The sequence below is a fragment of the Ambystoma mexicanum genome, chromosome 3q, assembly GCF_040938575.1.
Source record: "Ambystoma mexicanum isolate Mex_15411 chromosome 3q, UKY_AmexF1_1, whole genome shotgun sequence".
Lineage (NCBI taxonomy): Eukaryota > Metazoa > Chordata > Amphibia > Caudata > Ambystomatidae > Ambystoma > Ambystoma mexicanum.
Genome location: NC_090926.1, coordinates 965440522 through 965459065, shown reverse-complemented (window position 1 = coordinate 965459065; position 18544 = coordinate 965440522). Strand labels below are relative to the sequence as shown.

General features: G+C 48.2%; 1 protein-coding gene across 3 annotated transcripts in view; it reads right to left on the bottom strand.

The window, feature by feature from the left end:
- The window catches only part of COG1 (component of oligomeric golgi complex 1), a 311531-nt gene that overhangs the window by 152311 nt on the left and 140676 nt on the right, over window positions 1-18544 (bottom strand). For all 3 annotated transcript variants that reach the window (XM_069655104.1, XM_069655102.1, XM_069655103.1), the window contains exon 10: window positions 6124-6251. In XM_069655104.1, the coding sequence (XP_069511205.1) occupies window positions 6124-6251 (128 nt within the window). The remainder of the gene's footprint in view (window positions 1-6123; window positions 6252-18544) is intronic.

Here is an 18544-nt window from a genome sequence, read left to right as displayed (position 1 = left end):
CATCTTTGACGTGGTCGCAGTTATCAACCACTTCTAGCGCGTATCAGGTAATCTTACTAGGCTAATCCGCTACATACTTGTTTTATGCATGTCAAGTAATTATTCTATCGTGTAATTATTTTACCGAATGTTTGGTTACTGCTTTCCAATTGATATACACCTTAGTTATCGTCCACTAGTGTTTGTTTTCAGTTATAATTAGTGTTATCCATACTAATGCAAGTACTGTCTTTCAGGGAGATGCTGAAGCGTCCGCCACATCTACAACATTTGTAGATGTTTTTCAACAGCAGGAGGTATGGATACTGACAGCTCCATCGAGCGTCGTCATCAGAGCTGGAATTCTTGTCGTTTGATTGTTCTACACAATGTTTCATTCGTGGTTAGCCGTTGATATGTACCTGTGCTGTCGACCCCAGGTGTGTGTTAGGTTTTCACTATTGTAATCCTCACTAATGCAAGTACTATGTTTCACGCAGTTGATGGAGCATCAACCCCTGCACTTGATGCAGAGCCTGACATTCAAGTATACGAATCGGCGCAACAGCTTTCGGAAGTACGCACTACATTTGCAACATCCATAGATATTCTTCAGCAGCACGAGGTATGAATAATGACAGCTCCATCATGCGTGATCATATAACGTGATTCCATTTGCTATACTTTCTTCCCTATTAACGCAAGTGCTGTGTTTCAGGGAGACGACGAAGCTTCCACTACAATCACAACATCCAATTTAGATGATGTAGATGTAAATAATTTGTTGAAAAAAGTCGATGAAATGTGATCATATTTAGATTTTCCTTGATTCTTTTGGACAATGCATCATTTGCGGTTATCTCTTTATATGTACCTGTGCCGTCGACCCCAAGTGTGTGTTGTGTTTCCAATATTGAAAAGCATACTAATGCAAGTACTGTGTTTCAGGGAGATGCGGATGCCTCCTCTCCAATACAACCATTCATGGCAGTCCATGCAGAGCCAGAGGTATGGATACTGACAGTTCCATCGAAATAGATCATCACTGGTCGAATACTTGTCGTTTGATTGTTGCACACAATGTTTAAATCGTGTTTGGCTATTGAGATGTACCTGTGTGTTCGTCCTCACGTGTGTTTTATGCTAACAATATTTTGATACATAGTAATGAAAGTACTATGTTTCAGGGAGACGATGGAGCCTCATTCCGTGCTGTCTATGCGGATACAGAAAATATAGTCGTTGCAGCGCAAGAGGAAGGGAGGACATGCGGAAACGAAGGTACAGCGTGCAGATGTTGAAGGTCGAGTCAAAAAAGTTGCAAAGAAAAAAAAAAAAAAAGGTTAGTTACAAACAGTTCATAACTTTAAAAAAATGTTTGTGGTGGGGACTATCTTACGTTTTTTTCCAGTCAATGCTACTACACATCTTGTGTTTAAACTGAACATCCCTTTTCCAATCTCTCCTCCAGTTACCCGTGGGTGTCAGAACTATACACACACAGACAGTGAAGCGAATGAGAGATGTGGCTTGCCAGACCGTGTACACTATGGAGGAACTATTAATTGAGGCGAGGCGTGTTCAGGCTCGAGATGCTCATGTCCAATGGCCAGAACATGAATTAACTGTGTTTGGAGACTACAGCAAAGTTGCATTGGACCATAGCTACAGTGCGACCGCACCACCACAAGAAGATGTTATTGAATGTATTGAAGATAGCTCTGAAGTAGTTGCAGATCAATTTACACAATCTACACCCGCCAAAAATGTGCCACCAAAAAACCTGTCGACATTGTGTTCTCCCATCAATGTTGAAGTAATAGATGTTGAAATGACAGAGAATGAACCAGCCGCAGCATCCATAGAGGCATCAGAACTTGATATCAGCGATATTACTTTCCAATGTGTTGAAATCTCCACAACGTCAAAGGCCGAAACAACGTTGACGCAGGATGACAGTCTAATGAAAGAGAGCAAATACATTGTATTCGACAGTTGTTTGATGGAAATTATAAGTATGCTGAAATGTGTCCATTCCATTAGAGGGAAAGTATGTGGGAAGCCATTGATTAATGTGACTCGTCAAATAAAAGGCAGTAACGTCAAAATAAATGCCGCCTGTAGATTAAATCATAGGTTCTCATGGTCTGCACAACCAATGCTGGGGAAACTGCCAGCAGGCAATCTACTGTGTGCAGCTGCATCACTTTTTAGTGGCTCCAGTTTTAGAAAGTTAGAGGCTTTCTTTCAGTTTGTGGGACTCCATTTCATTTCTAAAGCGCTGTACTACACATACCAACGTGATTATCTGTTTCCGGCCATTAGTGATGCTTGGAAAATTGAACAATTGTCTCTAGCAAGTACATTCGAAGGCAAACGATTCAGGCTAGCCGGCGATGGACAGTGCGACAGCCCTGGATTTTCTGCCAAGTACTGCACCTACCACTTTCAGGACATGGATAGTAAGAAAATTGTGAGTTTGGTGGTTGTGCAGGTAACACAATGTACATCCTCAGTGGCCATGGAGAAATTAGGTTTTATAAAATCAGTGGAATATCTACAATCGAGGGGAATGCACATCGACCTCATAGCCACGGATAGACACGTTTCAATTGCCAAGACAATGAGAGAGCAGTTCCCACATATTAAACATCAATTTGACGTATGGCATCTTTCTAAATCAATCAATAAGAAAATCTCAGCTGCAGGGAAAAAAAAAAGGTTTTGAAAGTATTTTGCAGTGGTCACATTCTATCACCAACCATCTTTGGTGGAGCTCAAAAACTTGTGAGGGGTCAGTGGAAATACTACTTGAAAAATGGCGGTCACTGATGCACCACTGTACCAACGTTCACCGCTGGACAGCAAATGAACATTTCCACCAATGTGAACATGGCCCTTTGTCCCCAGAGGAGGCACGGAAGAAGAAGTGGTTGATTCCATCTTCACCGACCAGCCATTGAGAAGATTGTGTTCGATAAAACTCTATCAAGACATTTGAGAGGACTGACAGAATTCTGTCACACAGTTGATTTGGAGGTGTTCCACAATATGTGCCTAAAGTACAGGCCAGAGCTCTTGCATTTTAGCTTTCGGGGCATGAAACATCGCACTCTACTAGCGGTCTTGGCCCAGAACAGCAATGTCGGACGTGAACAATCTAGGACTAGGGGTAAAGTAAGGATGCCTCGCTACACTATTGTGTTTCCAAAACGAAGTAAGCAATGGGTGATCAACCAGTCTATGATGAAATGCAGTTCGACTTTGTGAAAGGCCTTATTGTTGCTGTGTTAGAGAAGCACAGATATGGAATTTTGGACGTTTCTGTGCAGAGCAGTGATCCATTGCCACCGAACATTGCGACTGTGCCATGCCCACCCGAAGCACAGCTGATTGTGAAGTACAAATCCCGGTTTAAATAATTGCAATACGATTGTCTTTTTGTAAATAAATGTTATTGTACAGTGTACCTGTAAACCTAACCCCTACCTTCACCATCATGGGTGGCGAACAAGCTGGGTGTCATCTTTGAATTCTCTCTATTCACCTCACATATGTGTATGTATATATTTTTCTCATGTCTCATCTCATGTAAATGTAAATGCTGCGCACTGTTAACGGAGGGGAGGCTTGCGTATTGCAAATAATAAAACAAACAATAAATCTCACTTTTAACTCAACTCCTGTGGTACTTTATACTTTCCCTGACCTTCCGCCAAAAATTAAATGTCTCAATTTGGGCTGCAAAGCTCGCAGACAACGGGGACAAAATTGGGGCACTTAGAACGCGCCAGCCAAGCGGGCCGTGGCATTTGGGAGAGAAGCCAGTTCGCATTTGCACATTGAGGCGCACTACATAGACGGATTCTAAACTTCAAGTTCTCACAGATGCCTTTACTACGGGATGTTGCAAATAAAGAATGCGAAGGACAGCGCCCAGATGAGGCCCACAAGTCGCACTGGAAGTATAAGGGTCTATTGTTTTTTGACCTTGAGACAGGGACCATGCCGAAAGAACTACATTTGAAGGGAGTGCGCAATAACGGAAGAGAAGATAAGGCAGAAAATTCAGAAACTAGACCGAGTTTCAGTTTTAGGTCAGTATACGAAAAATCGTTGTCAAGAGCACGGTCCGTTTTACAGACTGCATTACGAAGAGACACAATGGAAATTTCAAATATAATGTAAGTAAATCTTTACACGCTTTTATACCGGAATGAAGATTTAATGAATGGATGCATGAATAAATGAATGAATGAAGAGCTAGGAAAAGCAAGTAAAACTGTTCGTAGTGGGCACATGGGCATGCAGGTCCACTGGTCTCACCGATCTCGGTCCTTGGCCCAGCCACTTTTGCCTGCACTGCCTACCTGCACTACGGGACTGTCTCTGTATCCTTCAGCCCCTTCTCCCGGCATTTACCTTGCACTTGCCACCAGCTGGCCCTATTTAATTTGTATTCAACTAACCATGTACAGCCCTTCCCCATGCGCGATCAGAAAGACACCTGGCCTAGTAGGATCGTTGTCTGACTGCCCTTGTTCCCCACCTGCCTCGTCACGCCTAGAAACACTTGAGTATAGGCGCGTTACAAATGCCATATCATATATCATATCATTCCTCACGCATGTAGACTGTCGTTTATCATTGTGTGTTGGCCTCGATTTATCTCGTTACTTTTCGCATTGATTTTAGAGACGAACATACTCCATTGAACTATCCTTGCAAGCAAATAGTTTCTGATCGGCCGTAATAAATAAAATGATTAATATTAATGAAGTTCGGCTAGCGAGACTAATTATCATTTTTTTGTTTTCATAACAGGTATTTGATCCCTTTCTGCCACTGCCATCTGTTTGAGACACCGGCGGATGGATTCTTCAGCAGACACCTGCAGCTTCGTGTCAACAACTGGAGCACGATCACCATATTATGGGACGATCGCCAAGGGCCCACATGCCCTTATGCTGTACTAGTGGCTAGAAGCAACATATCAACCTTTAGGCTGGACTAGTGCCTAGTTGATGGAACAGCCTTGCGGTTCACCGTGCTTCCAAAGTGATCCTTTTTACGAAAATGAACACCCTGTGTACCATAAAGGAACAGCGCGTGACTCAAGATGAAACGGAACAGTTATTGCGGATACAGATAAAAGAAAATAAATGGCTTCCGGAGTTCATATGGCAATTGCTGAATATTCTCTAAACATTTAATGTCAAATAAATGTACTTTACCAAATGTACCGTGTTGCTGTTTCATTTTAAAGTACAGTTTCATATTCCGAATTGTGGCGCGCTGTGTTGTGAGTTGATCTGTGTTGGTTTCCGGGTTCTGTGTGGAGTCGCGCAGAAGACGACTGGGCGCGTTTGCCTACGCAGCACAGTAACGTCATGGGGAGAGGCGGGGAATATGAATGTTTTGATAATGTCAGGCTCAGGGGCGGGGGAATTGATTTAGTGCCGCAAAAGCATGTCAGCCAGGGCGATCGGGGAAAAGATAGGATTATCAGAAAATGGCGGCTCCCTGGTGCTTGTTTTCGCGTGCGTTTAATGGACGAAAACTCGGGTAAGGTCCATAGGAAAGTTTTCTAAAATCGAGCCACTTAGGCTTAAAAACACATGGCCGACCCGTAGGGACAATAACAATTTTTACTAGACCATGCCTTTAAGATAAGCCTGACTGCTCTGCCACTCTACCAAGTTCCTTGCGTAATACAGACTGATACTAAGAGGTGGGGATCTACAAACCACTGGGATAGCTTACAAAAGTCCTACCTCCAAGTGGGACTTTAGGAAAACTACCCTAACAACAACTTCATTTAAATTTGGATGTTTGCCTATGCGTGAAAACTTTGGCTCTGTGGTCGGTTAATGCTTGCCCCTCCAGTGAACAAATTGACTTGCACTTATTTTCCTTTGTCTGCAGCGATTTATTGCATGCGAAACATGGTATCTTTAAGACATGTATTCCTCAAACACTTTAAGGGAGCTCAACGCAGACATCATCTTTGGCAATCACTTCACTTTCTCCTAGGTACCAGTACACTTGCTAAACAGTAACTGGAGTTTGTGCATCTGTTCAAAATCCATTCCTTTCTGTGCTATTGGCATAAACAGGTTTCTATTTTCTGTTGGTATACCAGACCTGGAATCTTGCTTATTTTTACTGGTTTTTGCATCCTCACTCTTGGCGCTGAGCACAGTGTTCAAATAGCGCAGATCGTAGAGTAACTGCAGAGCCCTGTTCTGCGTCATGGGGAAGATCTCTGGTTTCTGCAACAAAGGGAGAAATGAAAGTATTGAGAGGTCACAGAACAGCAAAATCACACATTTCACCTACTGTAGTTGCAAGGCCCTCCGATTTCATGGATTACATTTACGTTCCAGTATTGTGCACACTACACACATCAGAATGTCTGTGGGGCGTAACTACTACATATACGTTAAAAGCAACCACAAGAACAAGGTTACCCCAGCCTGCTTTGCAAAGGGATATAAATGTTGCACCAAACACCTCCAGTAGCTGTACTTGCTCTTTGCTTATTTATATGGAGATTCAATGTGTTGAATTCAAGTGTACAACTAACATTTCATTTCAGTTTTACTACTGCATATCCCAGGCATTCCTGAACCTTTCGATGGGACATTCATTTGAGTAATAATTTCACAGAATACAAAGCCAGGTGGACATAGCCAGCATGGTTTCTTCCTGAGTTGCGGTTAGCATTATCAATTCGACCACTGCCACTAATCTATTTTTTTTAAAAACTTTATTGTTTTACACCATATAATATAATAACCAACAACAACAAACACCACACGCAGTCCGGCACTTCGTATTGGGATTCTGCTCATCTGTCGCAACTGTCCTGGTGCGCTTCCATGATCATTCTAGCACGGATCTGTGGTCCTCTGCACAGCAGGATAATCGTCCCCTCTGGGTTTTTTGTTGCCTGGGTTGGGGCTCCCCCACGGGTCTCTCTCCCTAATAGAGGCACACTTCCCTCCTTTCTGCCTTCCCTTCAGTTGTCCTCTGCCCCACTGAGTTCATTTGTACTATTCGCTTCCCTCTGTTCGAACAGTTCTTGTAATAGCGAGTTCCATGCAAGTATCATGTTCCCGCTCTCACTTTCTCCCCTCTGCAGTGCCCTGGTCCACACTGTCGTTTCAGCCTGTGTCCATTTCTTCAAATCGGCACACCATGTCTCTATGTTCGGCCCCGAACTGGGGTTCCATGCCATTGCTATGCAGCTCTTTGCTACTATGCACATTAAGTACTTCAGTTTGGCTACATGTGTCCTCCGTTTGCCACTTCTTGGAAAAAGGTCCAGTAGATATGACTCTGGTGTGCATGCATGCATGTGGACCCAGCCCCCAGCTGCTTTTTCTCCGACCATATCCCAGAACTTCGTTATCACTTGGCAGGTCCAGAACATGTGCAGCAGGTCCGCTTTATCTGCTGTGCACCATGGACAGTTTCGGGTTTCCCCGTTTCCCATGGTGGACATTCTCCTTGGCGTAAGATATGCTCTGTGCGTGAGGTATAGCTGTGCTTGTCGAAATCGCTGGCGACTCTTTTCGTGTACCAGAGGACTCTGGACCATTCCCTGGACGGTGAAATTATTCTGGATTTCTTCTTCTCATCGTTCTCCGGTCTGCAGTTCTCATGCGTTATTGGTTTTCAGTAGCTGTTCATAGAGCCTGGAGACTGTGTGTCCTCATTCTGACACATCCTTCCACACATCCAGCACCCTCTCAGTTTCTGCACCTTTAGATAATTCCAGCCATCTCTTTAATTGTTTGAACCATGCTGTTGTACAGTATAAATTGGCCTTTCTTCCATCAGGGTTTGGAAATCCACCCATTGATCGTCTTTCCACAGATCCTCGATCTGAGCTACACCCTTGCTTTCCCAATGTCTTCCCAATATGTTGCGAGGGTCTCGGTTCGGGTGCCGGCCAAACCAGCGAGGGTGATCTGCGTGGAGCTGGGGTTGTGTATCCCTCGGGATTTCCATTCCTTCTTCCAGAGGGTTAAGCCCAGTTTGAGCATGTTGGGGAGGGTTTCAGTCAAGGCCTTATCGATCCATATCGGTTCTCTTAGATAGTACTGGCGCAGTGCAGGTTGGAAGAGCACTGAGTCTATAGATGTGTCCACTCCCAGCCATCTGACCACAAATTGTAACTGCCCTGCCATATAATACCGTTCAAAGTCTGTTAACCTGATCCCCTCCCGATTCATAGTCTTTTTGTAGGGTGTTCAGGGCTAGCCTGTTCCTCCCCTCTCACCACAGGAATTTCTGTGCCATCGTGTTTAAAGAATGTTCCCAGGTATATTGTGAAGTAGTATAACATGCGTGGTAGCACCATCATTTTTAGTAGGGCCGCCCTTTCGCTCACTCCTAGTGGGAGTGTCTTCCAGAAGTTCATGGCCTTTTCTGTTTTGTCGAGGGCTGCTTGTGTGTTGACTATGTGTCTCTGTGGTATCATGATGTACATCTATTCAAAAATAGCGGAAAGTGTGTGGCGCCCATGTGAGACTCAGGTCTGGCAGCTCATCAGGGTTGGCCCTCCGTAGGTCTGCTAGGGGGAACAGAGAAGACTTTTCTTTTTGATAGAGTTCACAATATTTTACCAAATGCATCTATGACTTCTAGTAGGTCTGGTAGGTATCCCTGTGAATTCCCAACAAAAAGTAACACGTTGTCTGCATATAATGAGATTTGGTGTATGACTCATCAATTTCTATCCCAGTGTCCTTGTAATCTGCCCTGAGGAAGGCCGCTAGCGGTTCCAAGGCCAGAATGTATAGCATCGAGGATAATGGGCATCCCTGCTTCGTACCCGTGTAAATCCTCCAACCCTCTGATATGTGTCTACCGGTCTTCACTCTTGCCCTAGGGTCTTTATATACCAGCTTAATCCAGCGGAGGAATCCCTCCCCTATCCTAAAGTGGGCGAGCGCGCTCCTCATCAAATTCCAGTTCACAGAATTGAATGCTCTAACCGCATCTAAGGACGCGATGGTGCATTCACTCTGCCTCTGGTTCGTTTGATTTACTACGTGGTTGAGCCTTTGCAGGTTCCACGTGCTGTTTCCGCCCTGGGACATAGCCTGTTTGGTCCGTGTGCACTAAGTTATACGTTACTCACCGTAGTAACTAACATACTCTTAGTCCATAGTCCCCTTTCCTCCATACTGTATGGGCGCCCCTTCCAAGGGACGGTACACGGAACCTTTTTCAGCAGAAAAAACCTTCCCCTTTAAATTTAGAAGCGCACAGGGGTGCGGTTCAGGTAGCATGCGCTGCCCTGACTCCGCCCTCCGGCGCCACGCCTCAGTCCCCATTGACACGTCGACAATAGATTCAACATTGCCTAATGACACCAGTATTATTAGGGGGGAGGTTGGTGGGACGTATGGTGGAAAGGGGACTATGGACTAAGAGTACGTTAGTGACTACGGTGAGTAACTTATAATTACTCTTACGTCCCGTCCCCTTTTTGCCATACTGTATGGGCGATTACAACTGATTGTAGCCCCAGGGTGGAGAGGAGACCCACCTTAAGCAAATAGGTTCCAGAGAACCGCCTGTCCGAAAGCCGCATCAGATCGGACATGGCGCTGGAATGTGATGGCCGTTGCCTTGGCCCTGACTGCGTAGGCATGCATGTTGGCAGGGAGCGGCTTGTGCTGGCCCTCATACGCTTCTTTGATGGCAGACACCAGGGATATGGAGGCCTTAGAGGCCTGGTAGCCTGGCCTCAAGCTTCCGAAAGTGACAAACAGGGTGTCCGACTTGCGGAAGCCCTTGGTCCCGTCCAAGTAGAATTGTAGGGCACACCTGACATCCAGGAAGTGCAGCACTCTGTGCTTCGTCCTTGGGATCGGGAAAGAACGCAGGAAGGACTATTTCCTCGTTCAAGTGAAATGCAGATGGAACCTTGGGCAGAAATGACGGGTGCATTCGCATGACTACCTTGTCCTTGTGAAAAGTGGTATATGGTTCAGAAGCGACCAGCGCCTGGATCTCACCGACTCTGCGAGCCGAGGTAAGAACGACTAGTAAGGCCGTCTAGTAAGGCCGTCTTGATGTGACCAGCCTGATGTCCACAGATGCCATTATCTCGAATGGCTTATGCGCCAGGGCACCGAAGACTATGTTAAGGTCCCACACAGCGTGCAGTCTCTTGACGGGCGGGTAGAGCCTAACAAGACCAGTCAGATGCTTGACGATAGGGTTGGAGGAGGAAAGAATGCCTTCCTCAGAGTTCCTGTAAGCCCCAATGGCTGCAAGGTATGTGCAGCAGGTGTCCACCTGTACACCACAATGAGTGATGTGCGCCAAAAAGGAGAGCATGTCGTCCAAATTGCAAGCCAGGGGGTCAATTCACTTGGGGTCTGCCCAGTGACAGAATCTGGTCCATTTGCTTTTGTACTGGCCCCTGGTGGCTTTGCTCCTGGTGCCCTGTATGATCTCCAGATTGGCCTGTGAGAGGCTAAGGTGCCGAAGCGTTACCTGCTCAGGTACCACACTGTGAGGGCTAGTTTCCCTGGCACAGGGTGGTTGATTCTGCCCCCCTGCTGTGCCAGAAGATGTGCTGGGCCAGTCGGAAGGTGTATAGGGGGCACCTCTGAGAGGCCGAGGAGCTCCGAAAACCATGGCCAGTCCGGCCACCATGGAGCTATCAGAATGATGAGGAGTTGGTGGGCCTCCTTGATCTTGCAATTTACCCTGTGGATCAGAGGAGTGGGCGGAAAGGCGTAGGCTTTCATGCCGGTCCACTGGAGGTGAAATGCGTCGCCCAGAGAGCCGGGGCCCTGACCCTGCCAGGATGCGAACTGGGGACACTTCTTGTTGTGCCAGGTGGCAAAGAGATCTACTTGGGGGTCCACTTGAAGATCTCCTGAATAACAAGGTTGTTTAGCTGCCACTCGAAATTGTCTGCTCCCAGCCTGCTGAGCCTGTCCGCCTCCAGGTTGGATTCCCCCGGGAGGTGGACTGCCGAGAGGTAGATGTCGTTCTTCGGGGCCCATTCACACATGCTGATCGCCAGTCTGCACAGAGGAGGGGATCTGGTGCCTCCCTGCTTGTTGACGTAGTACATGCTGGTCGAGTTGTCTGTCTGGATGAGGACAACCTTGACCCTGAGAAGTGGTAGGAATGCTCCGAGCGCTACCCAGATGGCGTTCAGCTCCAACCAATTGATGTGGTAGTCCTGCTTCTGTCAAGTCCAGGTGCTGTGGACCATTTGTCCACGGTGGCTCCCCAGCCCTCGAGCGAGGAGTCTGTGGCGATGGTGGCCTGCGGAGAGGGCAGCCTAAAGGGCTTGCCCATCCGTAGGTTGCAGTCCATGGACCACCAGGTTAGGTCCAGGTGGTGATCTCGGATTGCGAGCCCCGCTCCTGATTACACAAGGCCACGAAGTGCAGCTGAATCCTTAGTCTTGTGTGCGGTACGGCTAACGGGACCGCCGCCACTAGACCCAGGAGATGTTGGTACCACCATGCCGAGGTCACTTCTCTGCTGAGGAAGTGGGTTGTGGCCCTCTTGATGGCCGAGTTTTTGTCCTACGACGGGAAGACCCTCTCGGAGCACATGTCCCAAATGAGTCCCAGGAATGTCAGAGTTTGCGTAGGGTGCAGCTGTGACTTCTTGAAGTTGAGCAAGAAGCTCAGATCATGCAGTGTGTTCATAAGGGCATGGGAAGAGTGGCAACTGCTTCCGGGGATGTAGCCCTGATGAGTCAGTCGTCAAGGACTGGGTAGATATGGGGGCCATGCGCTCTGAGGAGGGCCGCCACTACGTTCATGAGTCTGGTAAAGACCCTGGGGCACGGTTGAGGCCAAATGGAAGGACTTTGTATTGAAAACGGTAGCCCATGACCCTGAACCGTAGGAAAGAACGATGGGGCTGTCAGATTGGGACGTGTAGGTACACGTCCTTCAAGTTCAGGGAGTACATCCAGTCTCCCTTGTCCAATGTCTCCGCTATAAAAGCTGGCGTAACCATCTTGAACTTTTGCAGTGGTAGGGAGAGGTTGAGAGTGGAAAGGTCCAGCACAACTCTCAGGCCCGCCTGGTTCTTCTGAATGGCGAAATTCCTGGAGTAAAAGCCAAAGCCTCGCTGGGAAGCTGGAACTTCCTCCACTGCCTGGCTCTCTACGAGCAAGCGGATCTCCGCCAAAATAGTTGCGGTCCCAACCTGTGGGAGCGGAGGGGAGGAGGGAGGAGAGGCTGGGATAGGAAGACAGTACCCCTTGGATACTACGGAGAGGATCCAGGGGCCCGCGAAATGCTGCCGCCAGAATTGTGCATGGAGAGCAAGCCTGCCCCCCACCGGAGAAACGAGGACCCTAAGGGGCGCGTCATGCCTTCTTTCCCTCTGAGGCTGACGCTGAGCAGGGGGACTGGAAAAAGCCCTCACCCCCCCCCCCTTTTTATTGTTTGCGCCGGTTCTGAGACGGCATGCGGTCTGGCTGCCTGGATCTGCGTTCCTGGAAGCCGCGGACCCCTCCATATGTACAACTCTTTTCCGAGCGCTGCTGAGATTGGGTGTGCGATTTGGGCGTGGTCTTTGTAAGAATGGACAGAGACTTTGCCGTTTGTGAGCTGTTCTTTTTGTCCAGCTCTTCGTCCGTAGAGTGGAAGAGGCCCCCCCACCCCCGAACGGTAGATCTAGAATGCGCTCCTGGACGTCCGGGTTGAATTTCGTTGCCTCTAGCCAGGCTGTTCTCATGTCCGTGGCAATGCAGATGGCACAGCCTGAGGTATCGATATGAGCCACTGTCGATTCCATGAGGTCATGCGCCACAAGCTTGGCTTCGGCTAGCCCTGCCTTAAAGCGCGATTGTCACTGGGTGGGGAGTTCTGGGAGGAAGTCTGCAATTTCCCCCCATAACCTCTGGTTGGCAGCAGCCAGCATGGCATCTGCTTGGCCTGATGAAGATGCAAGGATGCATTGGAATAGATTTTCTTGCCGTACGCCTCCAAGATCTTCTCCTCCTTGCCTAGCAGTGCCACAGAGGAGGCGGAGGACGACTGAGGCTTGGAGTATAGTGATGCCACAGCGATCACCGAGGAGTGTGGCTAAGGATGGGTCGAGAGCAAGAGTGTATCCCCCTCGATCTGCCTGTACTTGGCGGCCAGGCGTCGACTGACTGGTTGGGCCCGAGTGGGGCTTGAGCCAACCCTTCTTGGCCAGGGAGACTACATTAGTTTGCAGTGGAATCCCTGTGTTGGCAGAGTGGCGTCGTGTGAGGACTTCTGCCAGAACCCCCTGTGCCGGCTGTTCGACCTCAGGTTGGGGGAGGCCCAGGTTCTTCGCCAAGCCAGCAAGACGTTCATGGAAGGCCCTGGCTGAGGATGGCATGTCCGGGTCCTCCTCTTTGTCCGTATCCTGCGGATCTGGAGGGTCCTGTGGAGGAGGAGTAGATGGCGCCGGAGGCTGGGGTACAGGGACCTCAGCCAGAGGCTGAGGTTGCGGAGTTGGCTGTGGAGCCATAGGCGGCAGCTGCACTAGGGGCCCGATGGAGGCGTCTGTGGTGCCGTTAGCATGGCAGGGAGGACTTCCCCGTCAGGGTCTTTGATGAAAACCCCATGGCGGAACTTCTCGAAGAGCACCTCCTCACTCGCCAAAGAGGTGGCAGGGGGTACCGACAGGGTAGCGGTGGGCTGCTGGAGCCGCTGCATAACCTGCCCATATGGACGCAAAGGAAAGCTGCCCTGCGCAAATGAAGGGTAGACTGTAGGCCACTTACCTGGTTGAGGCCAGTCCCGCCATGACCCTCGTTCTTCGCCGAATTCCTGGAATGGGGTCGGACGGGTGCCTCTTCTGGCATAGCAGCCATTTTGTCGAGCTGCCTGCCACGTGCCTGCGACGTGTTGTTCGGCCCGCTGGGCCCGGCCTCATCCGAGACTCTTGCGTGTGGATCAGGAGGCCTACCCTGCTCCTTGGGCCTCAGCCCGGTAGGTGTGACACCCTCGACCCCGGGACCGGTAGAGCTACATTTAGGCACCCCCTTGGACTATTGCCAGTGTTAGGGCGTAGCCCCTTGGCCATGGTGCCGATAAAAGGGCAGAGCCCCTCGGGTGTAGACCCGGTACAAGAACCTTCCGGTCCCTTGACACTGCGGACGGGAGGATCCCTCGACCCAAAGGCCGGTAGCTGCAGCAGCCTCGGTGCACGTGCCGGTAGAAGAATCTGGCCGGTCCCCCTCTGCGCGGGAGAGTCCCTGGGAAGAAGTCTCCCTTGCGGGGTGTGCTGGAAAATATCGGCCCTACCTTAGGCCTGGTTTGATGCTTCACGAAGTTCTTGAGATCCTCTGGAGGCGACCTCTGGAAGAGCTCTATCCACCTGGCTAGTCTGTTCTTCCGTGCCTTCGATGACAGCAAGTCACGCGCCGAACAAGATTGCCAACCGTAGTCTGGGCCAAGGCAACGTAGGAAGAGGGCGTGGGGGTCTGAAGTTGGGAAGAGCCCGTTGCAGGATGGACACTGCTGAACCCTGTACAAGTCGAAATGCGTTGGGGAGGAGCGTGACAAACGAGGACTGAGTACCTGAATGATAGATGAGACAAAAAAGACAAAGAAGAAGTATCCGTGCGTGGTATCACATGGCCGAAGGCAAACCCAGGAGCGCTGGTGAATTCGGCCCGTTCCCATCGATGCGGAAAAGGGGACTGAGGTGTGGCACCGGAGGGCGAAGTCAGGGCAGCGCATGCTTCCTGGGCCGCACCCCAGCGTGGCTCTAAATTTAAAGGGGAAGAAGGTTTTTTCTGGTGAAAAAGGTTAAGCCTCCCGTCCCTTGGAAGGGACGCCCATACAGTATGGAGGAAAGGGGACGAAGTGTAAGAATAAGTAGGTATACTCGTTTGAGCCTGCTGGCAAGGGTCGCTGTTAGGATTATTGTATCCTGGTTAATCAGGGAGATCGGCCTGTAGGAGCCGCAGTCGAGCAGTGACTTCCCTGGCTTCAGGATGGGCATTATTACAGATTCTGACAGGCTATCCGGTAACTGTCCTCTCTCATCCGCTTCCTCATATCTCCAGCAGCCTTGGTGCCAGGGTGTTTTTATAATTCTTATCAAAAGTTCTTTTGCACTGGGCGGTTTGCAATATTAGTTGTTTTTTTAACTCTCCCTTCATAAACCCAACCTTTGGCTGGGATATTTGCAAACTAGAAAACTTCCCAACTAGAACGTGCATCATATTGATTGATAGGGCTAAGTGAAGCGTCTCTTACTCAATGGGCATAGAGACATTTTTAGGACTTTGTTCCAGCTCTTGTAGCCTCTTAGAGGAACTTGTGGATTTAGAGTATGCCCTTTCCCCTTTAGTCTAGCGTGACTGACTCCAAGTGGGGGTTGGGGGAAACAAGTAATAAAGAATACCATGGGACAGAGAACTAGAGAATCCTGTATGTGCTGGGGTGGACAAGACAAAAGAAATCCATGTGCTGGATCGACCCACGCAACGCTGGGGTTTACTGGCCAATGTTGATCTGAAAGACTTCCCAAAAGACAGGTGTCTTTGAGAAGCAGGTAGCTTGGGTAAGGTAAGGGAAATGTTACTTAGCTGTAACTGTATTTTTGCACCTTGCATCCATTATAGTGGTGCATGCTTTGCCTAGTCCTCCATCAGTAGTCTTTTTAAAGTACGGCACTTTGTTTACTAAACTTCAACATCAACAGAGGTGATAAGGAATTGGATCCATTTATTATGTGTAAATTTGCACCCGGGCGTAGAGCCCTGAGCCCATCAGGTGGCTGGAAACATGGGCAGAAACAGCCAATGACTGCCTGCATTCCACAAGCCACCAACGCATCTTCCCCAGGTGCTGTCACTGAGCCTCAGTGCAGGCCCCCCAGCTCCCCTCCCTGCCCCCACAGTATGCTCAACATACCACCTCTCTCTAAACGAACCTACTTAGGCTTGCTCTGGCTGTCGCACCACTTAACCTGTTGGCAGCATTCTTGTTGTTTGAGGGAAGATTGGGCACCTGCCAGAGTTGTGCAGCCCCCCTTCTGTAGAAAATAAACACAATGTAAACTATTTGCAACCTGGACAAAGCTCCGGGTGTGAATAGCTGTTGCCCCATTTTTCAGGGGCATGCAATGCCAGTCACAGCTACGAGCCTTTGCATTGCTTGGGCCTACTTAGGCTCAGTGAATAGTGAATACACACCTTAGATAGATTCTTTTACCTGTGTTTCTCTATAGCCACCGTAGCTAAAATATATGTATGAAAGCTTTTAACTGAAAAAAAAACAAAAATAATAAATATATTGGGACGACTCCTAGGTGCTCGACCATAAATCTTACTACCTTCAGCCCTCTGTCTGATACAACCCTGCTTTGCAACAATATGCTATGCTGGACGGTTGGGGATATAATGGTTTTGGAATCTGGGGAGCTGAGGGGGAAGGATTGCATTTTCTGATGCCTCACCAAATCCCAAATATAGAGCCACTGGAGAAATGTGGTCTCTGCATTAAACAAATTAGTGACGCACAATAGCTTGGACCTATTGCAGACTCGAAGAGGGTCGATGTCTCATGGGTTTAAAAAAGCCAGATCTGTGTAAAATATTTAGATTTATGTTAGGCGATCTCTCTACATTTTTGGAGCTTGATGCCAGAAGATGGGAACTGTGTGGAGGGCAGCAGGAGCTTAGGTTCAATTGGATTGCTGACTTGAGAATAGCATCTCTTCTGAGCAGTGGGAAATTTGGGTTGCTGCACTAACTGGAAGCAAGGTTGACCCAAGTCTAAGGTTCATGCAGCATATCTCTATGGGGTTCTATGTGAAATTACCACTTTAAGCTCTCAAGTGAAAAAGACTGATTTACAATCACCGATTTTCTATTGAATGTAAAACCACATTGTAAAAGGTCTTTCTCGCTTCAGAGCTTTACAATGAATTATTTTTTAAAAAATCATCCCCCATTGTTCCTGCCATCCCCCCACCACCCAAACCTGCAGGATTTCCATTCAATCAGGTATTTTGCCCCCCAAACCTCCAACTCTCATCCCCCACCTCCTCCCTCTCCACCCAAGACCACCCCCGCCCGAGACTCCCCTAAAGCAAAAACACAGCCAGACCCACACAACCAAACGACACGGGCGTGACAGTTTGATTTAGAAAGACCGCTCCATGCGGTCATGGAACGGTCTTTCTAAATTGATCTTTTGCGAAAAAGATCTTTTCACCTAGAACGCATATATCATTCTTTTGGGATTCGCTGGTGCATGGTCTATGCCAAAGCCAGCCAGGTGGTTTACCTTGGACTGATGTTTTTCCTCACAAATGGTTAAAGTCTCATCTATAGCTCAGAGTTGTGGCAGGATGCAAAGTTTCAGCATGCCATTGGTGGAGCCAATGTACAACAAATTGCAGAACCACTGGATTGCATAGAATTTATACAGTGTTGAGAACATGCATCATGGTGAAGGAACAACATAATTTAAATGCATTAAAAAAAAAGAAATTAAAAAAAATTGAAAGCAACCATTACTCTGCCATCGTAAAACAATGATAACTCGCCATTGCAAAGCACTGCTCAAGTTTCACGTTCTGACAATTTTCCTCACAGGCATGTCATCAAAATTACTTTTTACAGCTGGGGTTTTTCTTTTGTGTTTGCCCTCACATTACATTTACAAGGACCCTAACCAGTTTGTGGGGTACCTCTTTCAGTCCTTATTATTGTTGCTAAATTCCCTTACAAACAGTGGGTACATGTATTGTATTCGGGTGGGGTGGGGTGGCATATGCGACGCCATGAGCAGTGCATGTCAGTGGAGGAGCTATGTTTACTTTAACCGCAACTGGTAAATTAGGGCCGTGGACGACCTATTGTTATGCTTGCAAACAGAACAGCCTTTTAAGCAAAGATTGTTCAAAGAATAGTTTAAAAAAAAATAATCCTACTGACAGTGCCCATTCGGCATGGTCAAAGGGACATCATACTCCAGCACCCACAGCCACTCAAAGTGACCCCTGGCAATGGTAGGTCCATGGGGAAGTGCAATATGGTCAAGATTGCTTTGGGGAAAACAAGTTATTTTGGCTGCAGTGTCAGTGGGCTTCCGGTTGAGTCACAAGCATGATCTCTAACTGTGCTTCAGATCGTAGGACCCAAATGGTGGCCTGCAGGCCACTAGTGGGATTTGTGGATACTGGGGGCCCAGGCACCAGCAATGGTGAGGGAAGGCAGGGGTGGAGAGTTTAGGGGCCTGGCATAACCTGGCCACTGACCGTGGTTCACTGTGGGAGGCCCAGGTAGCATAGGCCATAGACGGTGGCCAGTGCAGGCCATAGACGGTGGCCCAATCCCCAGACAAGGTGTCCAATGCCATAGCCAATACCCAATGTAGGTGGATTCAGGGGGGCTGGACACCGGGCCATAAGTCACACCTGTGTCAAAATTGGCTACCGGGAATGGATGCTGTAAACATAATATCCCATATCAATAATAATCAAATAAAATTAATTGAAAAAACATTCTTAAATGGAAGCTATGGTTTCAGCGAAACAAAAGCAAAACTAAAAAGTCCTAAAGCAATCA